The sequence below is a fragment of the Pygocentrus nattereri genome, chromosome 18 (assembly GCF_015220715.1).
Source record: "Pygocentrus nattereri isolate fPygNat1 chromosome 18, fPygNat1.pri, whole genome shotgun sequence".
In the NCBI taxonomy this organism is placed as follows: Eukaryota; Metazoa; Chordata; class Actinopteri; order Characiformes; family Serrasalmidae; genus Pygocentrus; species Pygocentrus nattereri.
Window position 1 is genome coordinate 1,499,580 of NC_051228.1, and position 18,475 is coordinate 1,518,054.

General features: G+C 44.6%; 1 protein-coding gene across 2 annotated transcripts in view; it reads right to left on the reverse strand.

Moving 5' to 3' along the window:
- Positions 1-3,776: 3,776 nt before the first annotated feature.
- Positions 3,777-18,475, reverse strand: part of map6a (microtubule-associated protein 6a) — a 26,075-nt gene continuing 11,376 nt past the window's right edge. Inside the window, exons 2-5 of one of the 2 annotated variants that reach the window (XM_017682520.2) lie at positions 17,634-17,847; positions 15,607-15,821; positions 10,299-10,409; positions 3,777-5,850 (exon numbers count right to left, since the gene is read on the reverse strand). In XM_017682520.2, coding sequence (XP_017538009.2) covers positions 5,712-5,850; positions 10,299-10,409; positions 15,607-15,821; positions 17,634-17,847 — 679 coding nt within the window. In that variant the 3' untranslated portion in view covers positions 3,777-5,711. The remainder of the gene's footprint in view (positions 5,851-10,298; positions 10,410-15,606; positions 15,822-17,633; positions 17,848-18,475) is intronic. The other variant, XM_017682521.2, reaches the window with a different exon arrangement.

Here is an 18,475-nt window from a genome sequence, read left to right on the forward strand (position 1 = left end):
AAAAAAATGAAACAGGGGCTTTTGTTTTGAAAATGTCCACCTGAGCTTTTCCAGTGCTCACTGTGTTCAAAAGGGGAGGAGGCATCGCTATGGCAACGGCTCAGTGCAGCCTCATCCTATTCACTTAATTATACTGGAGGAGAGGGAGAGAGAGAGAGAGAGAGAGGGAGGAAGAGAGAGGGAGTAAGAGAGAGAGTGAGAGGTAGAGAGAGGGAGGAAGAGAGATGAAGAGAGATGAAGAGAGAGAGGTAGAGAGGGAGAGAGAGAGGGAGTAAGAGAGAGAGTGAGAGGTAGAGAGAGGGAGGAAGAGAGATGAAGAGAGATGAAGAGAGAGAGGTAGAGAAGGAGAGAGAGAGAGGGAGTAAGAGAGAGAGTGAGAGGTAGAGAGAGGGAGGAAGAGAGATGAAGAGAGATGAAGAGAGAGAGGTAGAGAGGGAGAGAGAGAGAGGGAGTAAGAGAGAGAGTGAGAGGTAGAGAGAGGGAGGAAGAGAGATGAAGAGAGAGAGTCAGAGAGGGAGAGAGAGGGAGAGAGAGAGAGAGTGAGAGGTAGAGAGAGGGAGGAAGAGAGATGAAGAGAGATGAAGAGAGAGAGGTAGAGAGGGAGAGAGAGAGAGGGAGTAAGAGAGAGAGTGAGAGGTAGAGAGAGGGAGGAAGAGAGATGAAGAGAGAGAGTCAGAGAGGGAGAGAGAGGGAGAGAGAGAGAGAGTGAGAGGTAGAGAGAGGGAGGAAGAGAGATGAAGAGAGAGAGTCAGAGAGGGAGAGAGAGGGAGAGAGAGAGAGAGTGAGAGGTAGAGAGAGGGAGGAAGAGAGATGAAGAGAGATGAAGAGAGAGAGGTAGAGAGGGAGAGAGAGAGAGGGAGTAAGAGAGAGAGTGAGAGGGAGAGAGAGGGAGAGAGAGAGAGGGAGTAAGAGAGAGAGTGAGAGGGAGAGAGAGGGAGAGAGAGGGAGGTGGGGCTGAGGGTGAAGGTGTAATGTTTATTCAGGAAAGCAGCAGGTCTGTATGTTCAGTAGTTGCAGTGAGACGAACTGATCTATCCTGAAATGAATGAATCAGAACTTAATCAGTATTTTGGAGTGGAGTCTCTGGAGTCAGGACTGGAGTCAGGACTGTATCTATGAGTGTAAGGTGATCTTGGTGGGCTTCCAGACCACCCAGAGGTCATTATTAATTCAAATGTTTTTCTCTCCTCTGCTCTGAAACAGGACCCTAACCTCGACTGTCCACTGATGACGTCTCCCCACAGGACTGACACAGAAACAGAAGGCGAAACTCATGCAGTCGTGGGCTGGAGGTCAGGGAACCAGCCTTGTGACCAGAAGGTTGCCAGTTTGATCCCCAGAGCTGACAGCACATGACTGAGGTGTCCTTGAGCAAGACACCTAACCCCCAACTGCTCCCCGGGCGCTGTGGATAGGGCTGCCCACCGCTCCGGGCAAGTGTGCACACTGCCCCCTAGTGTGTGTGTATTCACTAGTGTGTATGTGGTGTTTCACTGCACGGACGGGTTAAATGTGGAGGTGGAATTTCCCGGTTTGTGGGATTAAAAAAGTATCACTTGGCTTAATTATCATATCAGTTATCTTATAATATTAGATTATATTTCATAAAAGTATATATATGTAATAATAGATGATTAAGATAAGTGATAAATAAGTGATAAGAACATATGCCAGTTAATTAAAGTAGAAATGTGAATAAGAAAACCTTTTCCTTCTGTGAACGCAGTGAGCGGTCAGTCTGGACTCCCCGAGACGTCTTTGATGTTTCATGGCTCACAGCTCTTTAAAGGCTGTCTGAGCTCTAAATAATTCAGGAGCTTTACATCAGCAGGACTGACTAACCGTCTACACACACACACACGCGCACACACACACACGCGCACACACACACACACACACACACACACACACACACACACACACACACACACACACGCACACACACACATATAAATATATAATTTTATACAAACTGATGACCTGAAATCATTTCATTCAAATGTGCACGTCATGTCCACATGAATTTTATATAGAAAAATATTCTATTTTAGTAAAATGAATGTAAAATGAAATAAATCCACATTGCAAAAATGATATTTTGGCAATTGAAACATGTTAAAAATAGTCAATTTAGCTAATATTTCTCATTGTAAGACTGTTACATTACAGCACCGACTGTTTCCCATGCATTTTTACTTGTTTTAAGTGTTTTTATGTCGTCAAAATGTCTAATTCCATTGGCAAATCATGTTGCTTGTTTTGAGGAATAATGCTTCAAAGATTTAACAGAATCTGCCAACAGGACAAGACACTTTCACTACATGAAATAACTTAAAACAAAGAATAAAGTACAGAAATAGGGGAAACAATCCTCTAACAGTCTTCCAACAGCCTCATAATGAGAAATGCTACATATTGGACGCAAACCTTGCATCTCCATTTTTGATGTTTTTCAGTTTTCGACAAAATTTGAAAATAACTACAACTCTTTACATTGTGTGTAAATTTCATGATGAAAGGACTAATAGAAATGACACAAAACGGCTTGGAAAGACGTCTGGTTCCATTGACTTCCATTAAAAGTAAAGTAGGTTTTCTCCTCCTCCTGTTAAGTCACCGTTTTGGAGATACGAGGTTTTGTTCTGACAGCAGCGGTATGTTGTATGTATAGGTTGTGGTGAATGCAGCACTTTTTCACCGTACCGTCATTTAATATTCAGCAGTGCGTGAATGTTGTACTATTAATCTGGTTGCTGTGAAACACTCCGAGTCAGCGCTGACACACACATACACCCCGCTGGGGGCATCTAACCCACATACAGCAGCCGTAACACACACACAGTAAGAGACATGACGGCCAGACTCCGAGATGACTTGCTATCATAATCATATTTATTTGCATTTGAATTCTGTACAGTGATGATTTACTTTAAGGAAGCACTTCATGGTTTGAACGACGTCTCTAATAGTGACAGCGTAGCTGGAGCAGTAATACGGAACAGAAATGAAGTGATTAGCACCGTTAAACCTTTTTGCAAAACAGTCTGTGCTCTAGAACTTTCTCTCACAGGGAAGCCGTCGAGTGATTCCCATCATTAGAATATACTTCATATATACATACAGTACTTATAGCTTAACGTCAGAATCCAGTTTACACTGTTTTCCCCCTTCAGGCCCTAAAAGACTGGCTACCTCTTTGGCTTTAGTGCTGGAGATAAAGTAGCCAGCAAGGAATGGAGTGTTTCAGTCACCTATTAGCATTAGCGTGGTGCTACATCCCTGCTGAAGAGAACAGCATAGACGTTCCATGCTGGTCTATGCTGGTCTTGCTGGCAGGGCTGCTGGGCTAAATCATCGCCTGTAACCACATGGCGCTGTTAGATAATCTGTTTGTGCAGTTTCTGACACTTTAAGACACTCGGTTCTCTTTAAACATGGACTAAAGAACGTTCGCTAGCACAGATTAGTGTCTACACTGCGAAGTGTAGAACCTTCTCAAGTGAAATTATCCTACATCTAGTCAATCCATCTAAGATTTCCCGTTTTGAGATGGCTGTACGCTTGTTATGAGATTATTTAGCTTGTTTCTAGACTTGATTTCGCGGTTGACTGGAGAAAACCTCGTATCTCCCAAACGGTGACTTTACAGGAGAAGGAAGAAACATGCTTAATGTAAGTCAATGGAACCGAACGTCTTTCCAACTCACTTTGGGTCGTTTCTTTTGGTCCATTCATCATGGAATTTACACACAATGTAAATGGTAACAGGCATTTTCAAATTATGCCAAAAACTCAACAACGGAGATACGAGGTTTTGTTCCAACAGCAGCGATTTACTTGTTTTAGGTGTTTTTTGCTCATTTTTTAAAACAAGCAACATTATCTGCCAGTACAGTGAGATAATCTTACTAAACAAAATGACTGGAAACAAGCAAAGAGTGATTGGGTATCTTAAAATAAGCTTACAATAATCCCACCAGGGGAAATGTTAGATTTATTGACTACATTAAATTTAATATTTGACAAGATACCATTTTTTGCATTGTATAGCCTTATTGGAGCTGGATTAGCATCAACAGGGAAGTTCTGGTCTTGGAATCCGTGCGAGATTTGACCGGCCGTTTCGTACGGGATAGAGGATCTGTGTGATTATCCCAAACCACCCAACGTAGCCAGGATTAAAACATCATCATGCGGATGTTTATGTCAGCATTACGTAACAGGAGCTACACGTCTGCACAATGACAACACGCTGTGTGGCTAAACGGCAAATATATCACCAAGAAATGAATAAATAAATGAATGAATAAAAAAGATGCGACAGTGGACGAGCGCACTGCAAATAATAGCATCTTGTTGAGTGAAACGATCTTAGTTCTAGTCGATATATCTAATATTTCTTATTTTGAGACGGCTGTGCACTTATAATAAGATTTTCTAGCTTGTTTCTAGACATTTATACCTGATTTTATTTTATTAAGTAAAATGGTCTCACTGTACTGGCAGATAATTTAGCTTGATTCAGCCTCATTTCTCACAACGAACAAAATGATCTAAGTAAAACATGTTTAGATATGAGTTAAATGATCTTAATATACGTGGACAACAGGAAGAATATTGAATAAATCGACAAGATTTAAGATCATTTGATTTCATCTCGTTTCAGTGGGGGAAGTGACGTGTTCTCAACGGTGATTCCAAATGGTGGTGCATAATCACAGCGCCCACATAAGGGAGGGAATACACCCCAAATTGCTGTGGATTTTGGGAATCTGATTGTGAATTTGAGGATTAAAGAACGACATTACGACATTACTGCATGGCTGTGATGTTGGTTGAACAGGACCGCTGCTGCTGGGGGAGCTCTGAGTTCAGCCGTCTATACAGGGTGATTAAAGAAGGTGATTCTCTCTGGAATTATCACTTAGCACGCCTGTCTAAACTACGGACAACGCAGATTCATCCGGGGATTAAAATTAGGGAAACTAATCCAGCTCGAATGCGTCTATACGGTGTCATAAACCACAAAATCAAATCTATTCCCAGACTGCAACACATATTGGTCTGCTGCCTTCATAAAATAGGCAGTGGCTCTTTGCCACTGCTGGCGCACCCAGGACCACCTGGACCACCCAGATTATGTCCTGCATACAAGATCTATCCATATTTATTCTCCTCAAACAGATTTTTACTGCACATAGTCTTTTATTTTAGAAAAGAAACTAAGACAGTTATCACAAACAACTGAGAGGTAAACAATGACTAGGCCTGATTAAATGACGGTGTTGAAATTGTTGCCGATTTTGCGCTGGATTAAAATTTCTAATCTAAAAGTTGTTTCACAAACGATAAGAGAAGAAGGAAAAGTGGCTTAACCACCAGTGAGCCACCCGGAAAAAGGTGAGCAGACAGCTGGTGGACCACCAGTTGTGCTGTCAGTGGGCCAACGCTACGCTCTTACAATCTGGGATTAGAGATTATTGGACAACTCTACACGCTTTGAGGCAAATGTATGCTGTAGTTAGCGCAACGCTAACTGGTTGTGCACAGGCTTCCATTACTTGTTAGCTACATTAGCCTCTTAGCTCCAGTGCTAAAGCTAAAGAAGCAGAACTCCGAGCATCGTGGCTGACGGGCGACGTTTGGGGGAAGCGTGTAAACTGGATTATTTCGCCTGTAATCCACTCTCTCTCTCCCGATGCTGGTCAGTGTCAATATTTGACGTCCGGTGCGAATCGCACTACTGCCTTGCTGCGTGGTTCTGGTCGTTCCACCAGTGGCTCTGACTCTCTTCCAGAGGTACCCGGGGAATAATAATCACTGACTCGTCCCACGGCAGACTCAGACTCTCTAGCAGTGTTACAGGGCCGAGGAAGGAAGAGAGAGAGAAGAAGAAGAAGAAGAAGACAGGAGATGAGATGTTGACTCTGAAAGGTGCAGTTGACCTTGTGACCTCTGTGTTTAACATGCCCTTCCTGCCGCCGCCTCGTTTGGAAGCGTGTGGCCCCAGTCTACACATGTGGCCTCTCTCAGTGAGGAATGAAGCGCGCTGTCCGGCCCGGCTCCTGTCTACCTGCAGTCGTTTGTCAGACGGCGTCGTTCACCACGTCAGTTAGAAAGGTCGGAGCCTCACAGCCCCACAGGGGGTAAAAGTCTTAGTCTTATTTGTGTAGTTTGTGTTTATTTCCTCAGAAAAGAGTTATTTAAATAAAACATTATATATATTTATATAATAACTAGTGATGTTCTGGATGTGAGTGTGTTTGTTGACCCATCTCCAAGCCTCTCCTCCTCGAGGAAGCCCAGTATTATATGTAGTTAAAAAGCAGCTCCTGGTTTGACCAATCAGTGCTCAGTAAATTGAGCTCATGATGTAATTGATGATATTAACGAGTCTCTGTGGCGGCTGTGAAGGTGTCCAGGAAAAATCTGGACCCGAGAAATTCTTGTTACTGTTTATTGTTTTTCTGTTTATCTGAATTATGAATACGACTTTATTCTAATGTATATTGTGATAAACTCACTGCTGAGGTCAACTGGTCAAACATTCGCTTAGACGCCTGAAACTTCCACACAGCGCTGTAACCAGTGTGTATGTGGCAAATCGACCATTTTAAATATCATATATTTTATGCATCTGCCATTCGGCGTCTCGGACGCCAGTTTTCTGAATAAGGAACTAAGTCATGCTGCAGTGATTTCCGAGCAGGTTCTGCTAATGACATCTAGATTTCTGCTGACTCAGTGCCTCACTCTTCCAAACGCCATTAACATGGTAATGGACTGGTGCTTAAGATGCCTTCCTGGATCCCTACAGGGGGAAATCGTGACGAGGGCATGTTAAAAACAGTAGTGAAACAGAGAGAGGACGTCTTGAACACACTGAGAGTGGAGAAACAGCCTCTGTGCTCATCAGTAGGGTATTTACACTGTAGCGCGTGTAAGAAATATGCTACGTGTTCGTCCTGGTCGTCAGGGCTGCTGTGATTATGGGTTAGAACAGCCAAACTAGCTGTGGCCAACTGTCGCTGTTGATGAGCAACAGCAAGCTTTGCGCCTCTTTAACAGCAGCGAAGGCTACAATACTTTACCACTGTCCACTCTATCAGCTCCACTGACCGTTCAGTTCCACTCTGTAGTTCTACAGTTACAGACTGTAGTCCATCTGTTTCTCTGATACTCTGTTACCCTGTTCTTCAGTGGTCAGGACCCCCATGGACCCTCACAGAGCAGGTACTATTTGGGTGGTGGGTCATTCTCAGCACTGCAGTAACACTGACGTGGTGGTGGTGGTGGTGTGTTAGTGTGTGTTGTGCTGGTACGAGTGGATCAGACACATGAGTTTTTAAACACTGTGTCCACTCACTGTCCACTCTATTAGACACTCCTACCTTGTCGGTCCACCTTGTAGATGTAAAGTCAGAGACGACAGCTCATCTGCTGCTGCACAGTTTGTGCTGGTCATCCTCTAGTCCTTCATCAGTGGTCACAGGACGCTGCCCACAGGACGCTGCCCACAGGACGCTGCCCACAGGACGCTGCCCACAGGATGCTGTTGGCTGGATATTTTTGGTTGGTGGACTATTCTCAGTCCAGCAGCGACACTGAGGTGTTTAACAACACACACTAACACACCACCGCCACGTCAGTGTTACTGCAGTGCTGAGAATGACCCACCACCTTAATAGTACCTGCTCTGTGAGGGTCCATGGGGGTCCTGACCACTGAAGAACAGGGTAACAGAGTATCAGAGAAACAGATGGACTACAGTCTGTAACTGTAGAACTACAGAGTGGAACTGAACGGTCAGTGGAGCTGATAGAAACGAGGAGGTGGTCAGAAGGTGCGGCCTGACCGGTGTGTATAAACGAAAGCTGTTGATGTTTGTGAGATTGGATTTTTTAAATGTTAGGCTGCTTTTTGACTGTCAGGTTGTTCAAAACGAAACAGAAGAGCTTTTTTAGATAAAGTGAAATCACAGCACAGACACAAACACAGCAGGTAAGAGGACAATACTGCACATAATACACTGCGTTACACACTAAACACTCATAGCTGCTGACATCAAGTGTAGAAATATCAGCTGATTCCTGCAAAGAAATGCTTTCATCTATTATTGACGTGGGCCTGCACGCCAGCGACATGCAGTAAATCAGCAGAACATCAAAAGACGCTTATCAGAATATCAGTCTTGGCTCAACTCGTACTGTTACGCCATTCTGTTAGCGAGCGACAGACTCAAGGTTGAAAAAATGACGTATTCACTACAAGCCGTTCGAATCGCCTTGACCTACTTCTGTACCCAGCCACTGTAACGAGACTGAAGGCCTACAGCAGCTCACATCCATACATGAAATACACTAAAGACAAAACGAGTCCTTGGCATCCTTTAGGGAAAAGGATGAAGAACCATCAGCTTTAAAAAAAGACAATACGAATGAGCCAACAGCGCCACACGCCTCCCCCTATGACCCTGCGCTTTCCATATGGAAGAGAAAACATGCGGAATCAGACCAAAGCATGAGTAACAGCACTTCATGACAAACGATATGGTGTTTTTGTTTCCTAGTAAGATCTAAAACCCTGTGGAAATCAGCCCCTGGTGCTGACCTGAGCTATGGATGCTGTCCAATCTAGAGTGCAGGTCAAAGCTTAACCCTTAGAAGGTCTATATGAATTCTTTCTGGCTAGAAGTGCAATGAAACAAGAGGATTTGAATGTGATGATAGGTTATTGTGCTGTTTTGCCCATTTGCCCCCACATTTTCATTTTTAGACATTGAGTGTGTTTACATGCACCTAATAATCTGACACCTGCAGAAAATCCGATTCATCCAATCAACATGTGTGCATGCGCCTGAGCAGTCAGACAACGGGGAAGCTCCAGGTCTCAGAGAGTCAGACAGTAATCAGATTTCCGCTTTACAACCAGCCGATAACCTCACAGAAGACGCCGTGACGTGAACACAAACTCACACTTCACACTGGAGCTTTCTCTAAACACGTCGCGCCGCTTTACCTGAAAATATGAACACGCTTCATCTAGAAGACGAAGAATATTTGCTCCCACTTTATATGAAGTGTCTCTAATAACTGAATAATATACGCAACAACACTGTAACTACCGGTGATCAAGTCAGTGTTAAGATGAATTAAAGAGTAATTACACAAGTTGATCTTCCACACAGGAGCTCTCCTGTAGTGCGGTACACTTGATCGGCTCCTGTGTAGTTATCTTGTGGGTACTGTGTAATAGTGGAGTGATAATGTAAACAGTTCTTTGGGGGGAAATGCAACACATTTAAATGATGTTATTAAAGTTGCATGTTAAGGGGACGTCAGCTGTTCTGTCACATTACAGAATGGCTTAAAGCTGAAACTGGTTACAGCTAAATGTTAGGAAAGCTGGCCGATAAGCTGCTAATCCAGTCTGATTATGAATGTATTTACATTTATTTTATTACTCTTGCGTGATTAAATGAGAGAGAACGGGCTGTTACAACTACTTAGGCAAAACTGAAGTTGATACACTGTAATCCGTCTGTTACAGTGACTGAATCATTAGTAGTTGCCTTGCTGTTGCATGTCGCTGCTGTCGGATCACCTCGTATCTCCAAAACGGTCATTTTACAGCAGAGGGAAAAACATACTTTACTTCTAATGTAAGCCAATGGAACCAGACGTCTTTCCGAGTCATTTTGGGTCATTCCTTTTGATCCATTCATCATGAAATTTAAGCATGATGTAAAGAGCAAGAGGCATTTTCTAAATATGTCAGAAACTGAAATATGACAAAAGTGGAGATACAAGGTTTTCTTCAGACAGCAGCGACATGTTGACCACATGGACCTAAACAATTACCAGAGACATTTAATATAAAGTGGGCTGAATATAAATATTCAAATCTGGTATTTCGTATTTGGCTTATTTCCGGTACCGCCGTCTGTTTTCGCACATGCTCAGACTGAGAAATCAGAAAGAAATCAGATTAAGAGCTCACGGTGCTGAGAAATCTGATTACTGAGCTCAAATCCAGCCTCGAGATCAGAGAGTGCTGTTTACATGGCCATTTGAATAATCAGATAACTGCAGAAATCCGATTATGATTGGACTATTGAGTGCATGTCAACGCGCACATCGTTGAAATGTCTAAAATGCTGAATCTGTTTACAAAAGGTAAGTGAAGTGTGAGTGTATGCAATAATGAAATAACTCAGTACAGATAAATGACCATAAGAACTAAATCACATGGCTTCTAAGGGTTAACTTCTAAGGTCGTGCCGATCTCAGGTGGGTTACCTTGGGTCAGGTAGTGCACAGCGCCACAGGTGTTGCTTTAGCGTCTGCACCCAACCAATATCTCGGATGGGTTGGCAGAGCTGAATGTAGTGGTACTGTTTTAGCACAACCCTTCAAATGAACGAGAAGGAGAATTTCAATTGCACAAAGTCATCGGGAAATCTCACAGATCGGAAAATCAAACAAACCACATTTAAAAAGCCAATCAAATCACAGTGAAACCACATAGAAATGAGTACACGTCAGCTCTACTGGAGTGCTGTTTCAGCCAGACGTCATACTGAGACTCCGTCTGATCTACAAGTCTTGGTTCTATTGAGCTTAATGTTTGAAACAGAGGGACAGGTGATTGTGGAACAAGGCGCTTGGCATCCTTTACTTGCCTGTACATATTGCAGGGACACTTCGGTGACTCGGCTGAAATATATTGGAATCAATCGCGATGCAAAGGAATATATTTCTGAACACAGCAATATGCACGGTGTGAAAGGATGCCAGAACCATTTCCAGTGGACGTGTGAACAAAGACGTGTGAAATCAGCCATAAACCAGCTCTACTCTAATGCATTAGACAGGTGGACTTCTCTTCCATGTGGACTCTTCTCACAAATAACACACAAAAAACAACAGTGAGACGGACACCAAGGCAAAAAGAGACACGAGACACATTCACATTTCACCTACCGTTCGCCTACGGCTCCCAAAACCCTCCCACCTCTCAAACAAAACGAACCAAGACACTTCTGTTTCTGCGTTTGCATTTATTAACAAGAGTTTTCGATAAATATGAGCAAGCAGAGAGAAAGCACAAATCACATGATCACAGGTTATATTGGCTGCCCCGTCGCACCACTTCAGCCTACTCTGGTTTTTTTCTTTCCACTTTTTGAATAATGCATGGAAGTACAGATAGCACCAGTGCTAAGCACACATGTTTCGTGTTTCATGAACATGTACGACCCCACCTGAACCCCTTGTCTGTCTTTTTGGATGCCGTACCACCCCCTTCCTCCAGGTGTTTTGTCAATATTACTGTAATGCAAATCCCACCAAAGGCTGCAAAATGTTAATGAAAAGGCCCCCTTGCTCCACCATGCTCGGCAAGAGCAGAGACTGGCCTCAAATCGGTGGTCCAAAACCAGGGGCACGAATCTAGCAACTTGAAGCCAGTGGCAGAGAATTGGCAGTCCAAAGCCAGTGGAGGCCCAAAGCTGGAAGCCCAGAGCCAGTGATGTTAAATCTGAAACCAGTGGCCCAGAATTGGCGACCCAAAGCCAGTGGCCCGAAAACTCGGACCAAATTGAGCGGCCCTATACCAACAGGAAAAAAAATGTAGCTCATAGTTTGCGATCCAAGGCCAGTAGCCTGAGACTGGTGGTCTGAAACCAATGGCACAAAGCTGACAATTTGAAGCCAGTGATCCAGAATTGCCCATCCAAAGCCAATGGCCCAAAACTGCCAGCCCAAGTCATTGGCCTAAAACAACCAGGTTAAATACTAAAGGACCAAAAACCATGTTGTGGTCCATAACTTGCAGACCACAACAGATGGTTGAAAGCCAATGACCTCAAACTGGTAGGTTGAAGCCAATGGCCCAAAGCCAACAGTCTGAAACTGCCAGCTCCAAGCCAACGGCTGAAAATTGCTAGCCACAAACTGGTGGTCCAAAGCCAGGATCCCGAAGCTGCTGGCCCAAACTGCAAGTCCAGGGATATTGGCCTCAAATTGCCAGCTAGAAGCCAATGGGACAAACCGGTGACCCAAACCTGGCAGCCTAAAACTTGCATTCCACAACCAGGATGGGCAAATCCATTCCAATTCTGCACTGCAATTTTCTTTTTTTGGAGGAATACCAGTCCTTCCAGAATTTCAGTGAATAAGGAATGGCCTTCGCCGAACAGTACCTGATAGCTGAGGGGGTTTTTTCCCAAACCTGGCTCGGAAGCACAAGCCTGTGATACAGTATTCAGACAGACATACACAGAGACCTCAGAGCTGTGGAGCATCCAGAATGGAGGTGGAGGACGAGAGGGAGGAAAGGGAGGAGGGACATCAATTCCCAAAAACAGATGAGAGTGGAGACAGACAGAGGGCTGGCAGGGGGGTGGCCCATGGCCATGATACGACACAAAATGCAAAGCGTGGGTTCAGTCCCAGCAACTAAAACATCTCTGATTCCCTCGTCACAGACTGTGCGGCGGTCTGTTACACTGACGGTGCATCGAACTGACGTGATCCACACGTCCACATCGTGTCCACATTAGTCAAATCTAGCACGTCAGCTCTTTCTCACTCACGCCATGTGGACATTCGAATCAAGTAAATCCAAAATTCACCTCTTTCAAGTGGACCGCTGCTGCGTGTTTACAGGCCATCCCTGCGTTTCAGGCGACATCACTGCATAATCGCTGCCATTCTGAGGGCCGAATAGCTGCGTTAAGCTAATGCGATGCCTTATTTCTACGTGCTGCCCCGTTGGCTACAATGACTGTAGTGAGTAATAGAGAAATTCTTCCTTTCCCTGAATTCTGCTGCTCTCCAGGAGCCCTGGAGAGGACGAGCGAACGTTTTGCAGTTCATACGCAAGTTTTCTTTTATTCGTGGCCACGATTTCTTAAATATATTCCGCATAAACCCTTAACAATTCCAAGATTTGTCAGAATAATCTGGCTAACAATGACAATAAACCTGAACTACCTAGAACAAATCCAAAGATCTTACGATAAAATCACGGACTTGCTTGTAGGCCACAGAAATCAGAGGCAGTTTCCATAAAATGCTCACTTTTCTACCAGTGAATGTAGCTGGCTACATATTTAGGCATTAGCTACATAGCTAAACGGCTAGCCTGTAGTTAAAGCATTGCTCATGCGATACTTCAGATTTACAAAACGGATCATTTTACATTAGAATCAAACATTTCGCTGCTGTCGGATCAAAACCTCGTATCTCAAAAACGGTAACTGTACAGGAGGAGGACAAAACCTACTCTACTTTTAACGCAAGTCAATGGAACCAGACGTCTTTCCAAGCAATTTTGGCCCATTTTTTTTGGCCTGTTTATCATAAACGTTTGGTGCAATATAAAGGACAATGGATATTTTCAAACTATGTAAAAAACTGGAAAACGACAAAAATGGAGATACGAGGTTTTGTTCCGACCGCAGCAAATCAGATGTCAGCGCTGCGTTCCGCTAGCTAGCAGCGTTCATGCCAATCGAGAGAGGCGAGAGTGAGTCACGCGAATGACGTCCTTTCTTCTGGTGTCATGTTTTACACACGACTCAAACGCCCATTTAAACGAGGTGCGGAAAAGATCAGCGGCGATTTCACGATTTCAACTGCCGTGATTACTGTCGGCGTGTCCCACTGTAGAAAACGCCAAATTACATCTAAATACATCTAATTACGTTTGCATTGTTTGTATGGCAGCCGCAACAGAGGCCCCCGTGGCTGAAACGCAGGGATGGCGAAAGACTGTGATATTTTCAGCCCTGGAATTTGGCCTGTCTGAGTTTGATGTTCTTGCTGTCCAGTAAACGTAAAGCTGCACCCCACAAACCTGTTTCCTCAGAGAAGGCCGTAGTTTTTGGGTTAACAAGAAACAAAGAAAACCAAAAGCAAACCATGCAGCGTAAGACACAGAGAGGGAGAGCATTCCACACGGACTGCATTCGACTTACCAGGACCTCGAGGACAAAAACACAAAAGAGAGAACAGTCAGGGGAGGAAGAGGAAGGATTATTCACCAGCACACTACAGGACCACCACAGCCCAACACAACGGGGGGAACCACACATGAAAGACTCATTAATAATAAATAAATGGAGTCGGTGTGAATAGCAACCAGCTCTTTTATTCACTGCTAAAACTAATCTCTGGGCATCTCGAGCCGAGATCAGCCATCTGTCCCTTAAGGGCTAATCACATTGGTGAAGGGGGGCCGTGACGAAGTGTGAGTGGGGCGGATGGGGTGAGGGGTTCTAGCGTGAACCGAAGGGTGCAGCATCTTTATATTTAAAAAAGGCAAAACACACATTTACATGTGGCATAACTCTCTTATTCCATTATCTAACATAATGACACATCCAACATTTAATGTCTATCTATCATTTTTTCCAAAAGACACATTTACAGTACATCCCATAATGCATAATCATGTTACGGTAATCTGGTCGGTTGCGTTAGCAACAGAGAGGCCGCATTACGGAATGACCTTCAGAGTAACTCAATAGTCCTGCTGTCATTTGGAGGAAATGATGAGGCGTCACCGGAGTTCCTCTAATTATCATGTTGTGGGGCAGTTTACAAAATCACAGTGCAAGATAAACAAATCCATAATCACGGTACGTATCGGCAGCGCTCCAAAGTGATCTAACGGCGGGACGTTCATCACTTGGGGCGTCGGCGGAAACGCAAAGATACACAAGAGGCAAAGCAGGCAAAAGATCGATACATCGCAAACCCAAGCTGCACATTTATCAAAGGTTTTTTGGAAGGAGTGAACCACTTCTCTCTTTAGGCTACGTGCTGCGTAACTCATCACAAAAGCTCAATCTGAGAGAGTCGGTCTGATGTAGGTTGAGGCCCATTGATAGAAATCCTTGATAAATGCATCCCAGCGATCTTTGTGCAGATGGAAGCTAAACCATACAGTCAATCGCTCCATGCAACATTAGAGAATCATCCATCGGCCAACCAAAGGAGGGGTGGGGTGGGGGGGGTCGGTTGCCATGGAGACCTCGCCGTGGAGACGAGGAGAGCAGGCGGATGGCGGGTGGAGGAGCAGGAGCAAATGCAAACGCCCCCACATGATGGGTGGTCACGTGATGGGGGTGGGGGGGGGGCAGCGTGGAGAGAAAACCTTGACATTTTACAACCACAACAACCCAGTGACCTCAGGGAGCGAGGGATAGAGAGAGAGGGAGGGGGGGAGAACAAGAGAAAGGGAGAAACACACATGGAGAGGAGAAAATGAGACGTGGAGAAAGAGAGAGAGAGAGAGAGTGATGAGAGAGGGAAAATGAAGGAGACAGCTGGACAGAGAGGAACACAGAGCAAGAGAGAGAGAGAGAGAGAGAGAGAGAGAGAGAGAGAGAGAGAGAGAGAGAGAGAGAGTGGCAAGACAAACAGAGACAGGGTGACGGAGACGAGGACACAGTAAAAGACAGCAGGAAAGAGACAGAAAGAGAGCGGGGGCTACAGACACGAATGAGAACCTCTCAATTGGTTTATTTTGCAGCCTTCGTTGGCTTTTCACCCCTTTCTGGAAGAGAGTAAATGAAAGTAGAAGTGCAATGGTTTTTACTCTTTCGCCTCAGCCAGTTTGTTGTTCATCTCTTTACTTTTCTCCTTGTCGCCCTGTGCCGGCCGTCTCTCTGGCTGGTTCTCCGAGCTTTTCTTTTTGGAGCCTCGCGCAGAGGCCGCCTGCTTCTCCTTGGACTTCTTCACCGCTTTGCCCTGGGAGGTGGATGAGGAGGCGGCCTTTTTTGGTTTGGATCGGGGAACACTTGTCCTGTCCACCTATGGATAAGTGTTAAAGTTTGGGTGAGGAAAATCGAGCATTTTAGTCACACAAATGGACAGTGATATCAATGGACAAGCACTCCAGAAGAACATAAACCGAAAGTTACATCAATGTACAATCACTCCAGTGGACAGTCACACCAATGGACAACCACAGCAATGGACAGTCACACCAATGGACAATCACAGCAATAGACAGTGACACCAATGGACAATCACAGCAATAGACAGTCATGTCAAGAGAACACCAAAGGAAAATTTGCTCTATTAGAAAATATTATTAATGGACAAACGCTCCAAGAGAAGACAAATGGACAGTCACACCAGTGGACAACCAGACATAAAAAAACAACCCAAGAAATCACAAATAGACAGTCATACCAAGATGAACACTATTGGGCAATCACACCTAAGGATAACTCCATCAAAGGACAATGACCCAGGAAGAACGGAGCAGGACAAATACTCCAATAGAAAATCACATCAATAGACAGTCACACCAGCAGATAATCAGACAATGGACATCCCTCAGGATATTCCAAACAGACAGACACCAAGGGGAGATCACACCTTGGGGCAAGGACACCAGTGGACAATCACTCGAACAAGCAAAACAATAGGCAGTCAAACCACAGGACAATCACCTCAAGAGGAACAAACCAACGTACAGTCACTTCAAAAGAACACCAGAGGTCAGAAAACAACGGGAGAAAATCAGTGAACACCAGAACAATAGACTGTCACACTCACGGACAATCACACTAGTGGACAATCAGCCCAACAAACACACCAATGGACAATCGCATCAAGGGACAATACATCTAGGAGAACACAAAGGAACAGTAATGGACAGTCACACAAATAGACAATCATTCCAAGGATGACATCATTGGACAGTCACGCCAAAGGACAACTGCACTAAAGGGAACACCATCGGACAATCACGTCAATGGACAATCAGATCAAGATACAGAACGCTGCTGGCGGCATTCCATGTAAACGAAAATAATGCGTGGCCACACGATATTAATGTGTGGGAACAAGATCCAAATTCATGGCCATGGCTTAGTAAGGCATAGGAATAAGATAATTAAGTCGTGGCCACAAGATCATGCCTTATTAAGCTGTGGTTAAGGCTTAATTTTCTTGCATTAGGATCTTGTTCCCACGCCTTACTAAGTCGTGGCCATAGATTAGAATATTGTTCCCGCGCATTAGTATGGCTCTGTGTCAATAAACAGTCACACCAATGGACCATTTCAGGACGACGCAGGTGGCCGTTCTCACCCACCGGTCACTCAGTTTCCAGTATGTCTCTTGACACAGACTCAAATGTGAAAGTGAGAATTATTCTGTATTTTATCCGAAGTTCCTGCTGAACTGCAGCTGGAGGCAGAATCTATAAGCAGTTTACCCAGCAGCATAAAAATGAGGCAGTGATAAACTGCAGCACCACAACGCTGCAACTGGACCACAACAAACTTCTGAAAAATGGCAAACCACAGCAAAATAACGCAGGCAGTGGAGTTTGGACTATCAATCCATTCCTGAACCGCTGCCAACAAATACTCTCACATACAAACATTCTCACTGTGCTGTGGACTGAATGCATCACACACACACACACACACACACACACACACACACACACACACACACACAGACATACACACACACACACACACACACACACACACACACACACACAAACAGACTCACACACACACACACACACACACACACACACACACACACAACAGGCAGAAAAAATGTAATTCTTAATTATTAATAAGGGAGATTTGCTCTTACCTTACTAGGCTCCATGTATGGTTCGCTGTACAATGACCGTATTCTCCTCCTCTCCAGGGCCTTGTTGTCAGCAGGCTGTAGTTTTGCCTGCTCTCCCCTGAAGGTGGCGCTATAGCTGGTCTCCAGGTTGGTCTTTTCGTCCGGAGGGTGGTACTGAGACTTAGCCCGGATCAATTTCACTGGCTTCACGTCTGTGTAAGCTTTAAACTCCGTCCTGCACAGTGGTGAATGGGCGAGATGGTTAACACGACCACAGCGGCATCTTTCCTCAGAGTCTTATATGCTTATACAGTCCATGGCCACTTTATTAGAAACCCTGCCCTTGTAGCCCCACCTTGCTGGTGTACAGTTAGCCCATCTGTTCATGCACCGTTTATATTAGCCATCCTGTGTCAACAGTCAGTTTCTGACCAAGGAGCCATTCTCTATCTACAGTGCAGAGAGTGGTCCGCCACCCATACTCATTGGTCTACAGTGGTCCTACAGTAGACCTTATACAGTGGCCAGTGCATAGAGGCACAAGATAGGAGTTTCTTATAAAGTGTACATATGTGAAGTATAAAAGGGAAAAAAGGAATGTGCTATGCTAAAATGCAATGGGAAAATGCTAAAATTCAAATTATACATAATCTTTCAGTCTTGATAGACACACACTGGCAGTATAATGGGTCATACTCTAAACATGGCACTGTCATAAGATGCCACCTCTGCCACAGGTCAGTTTGTGAAATTTCTGTCCTGCTAGATCTGCCCTAGACAACTGTAAGTGCTATTATTGTGAAATAGAAGCGCCTAGAAGCGACAACAGCTCAGCCACGAAGTGGTAGTGCCAATCCTCTGTT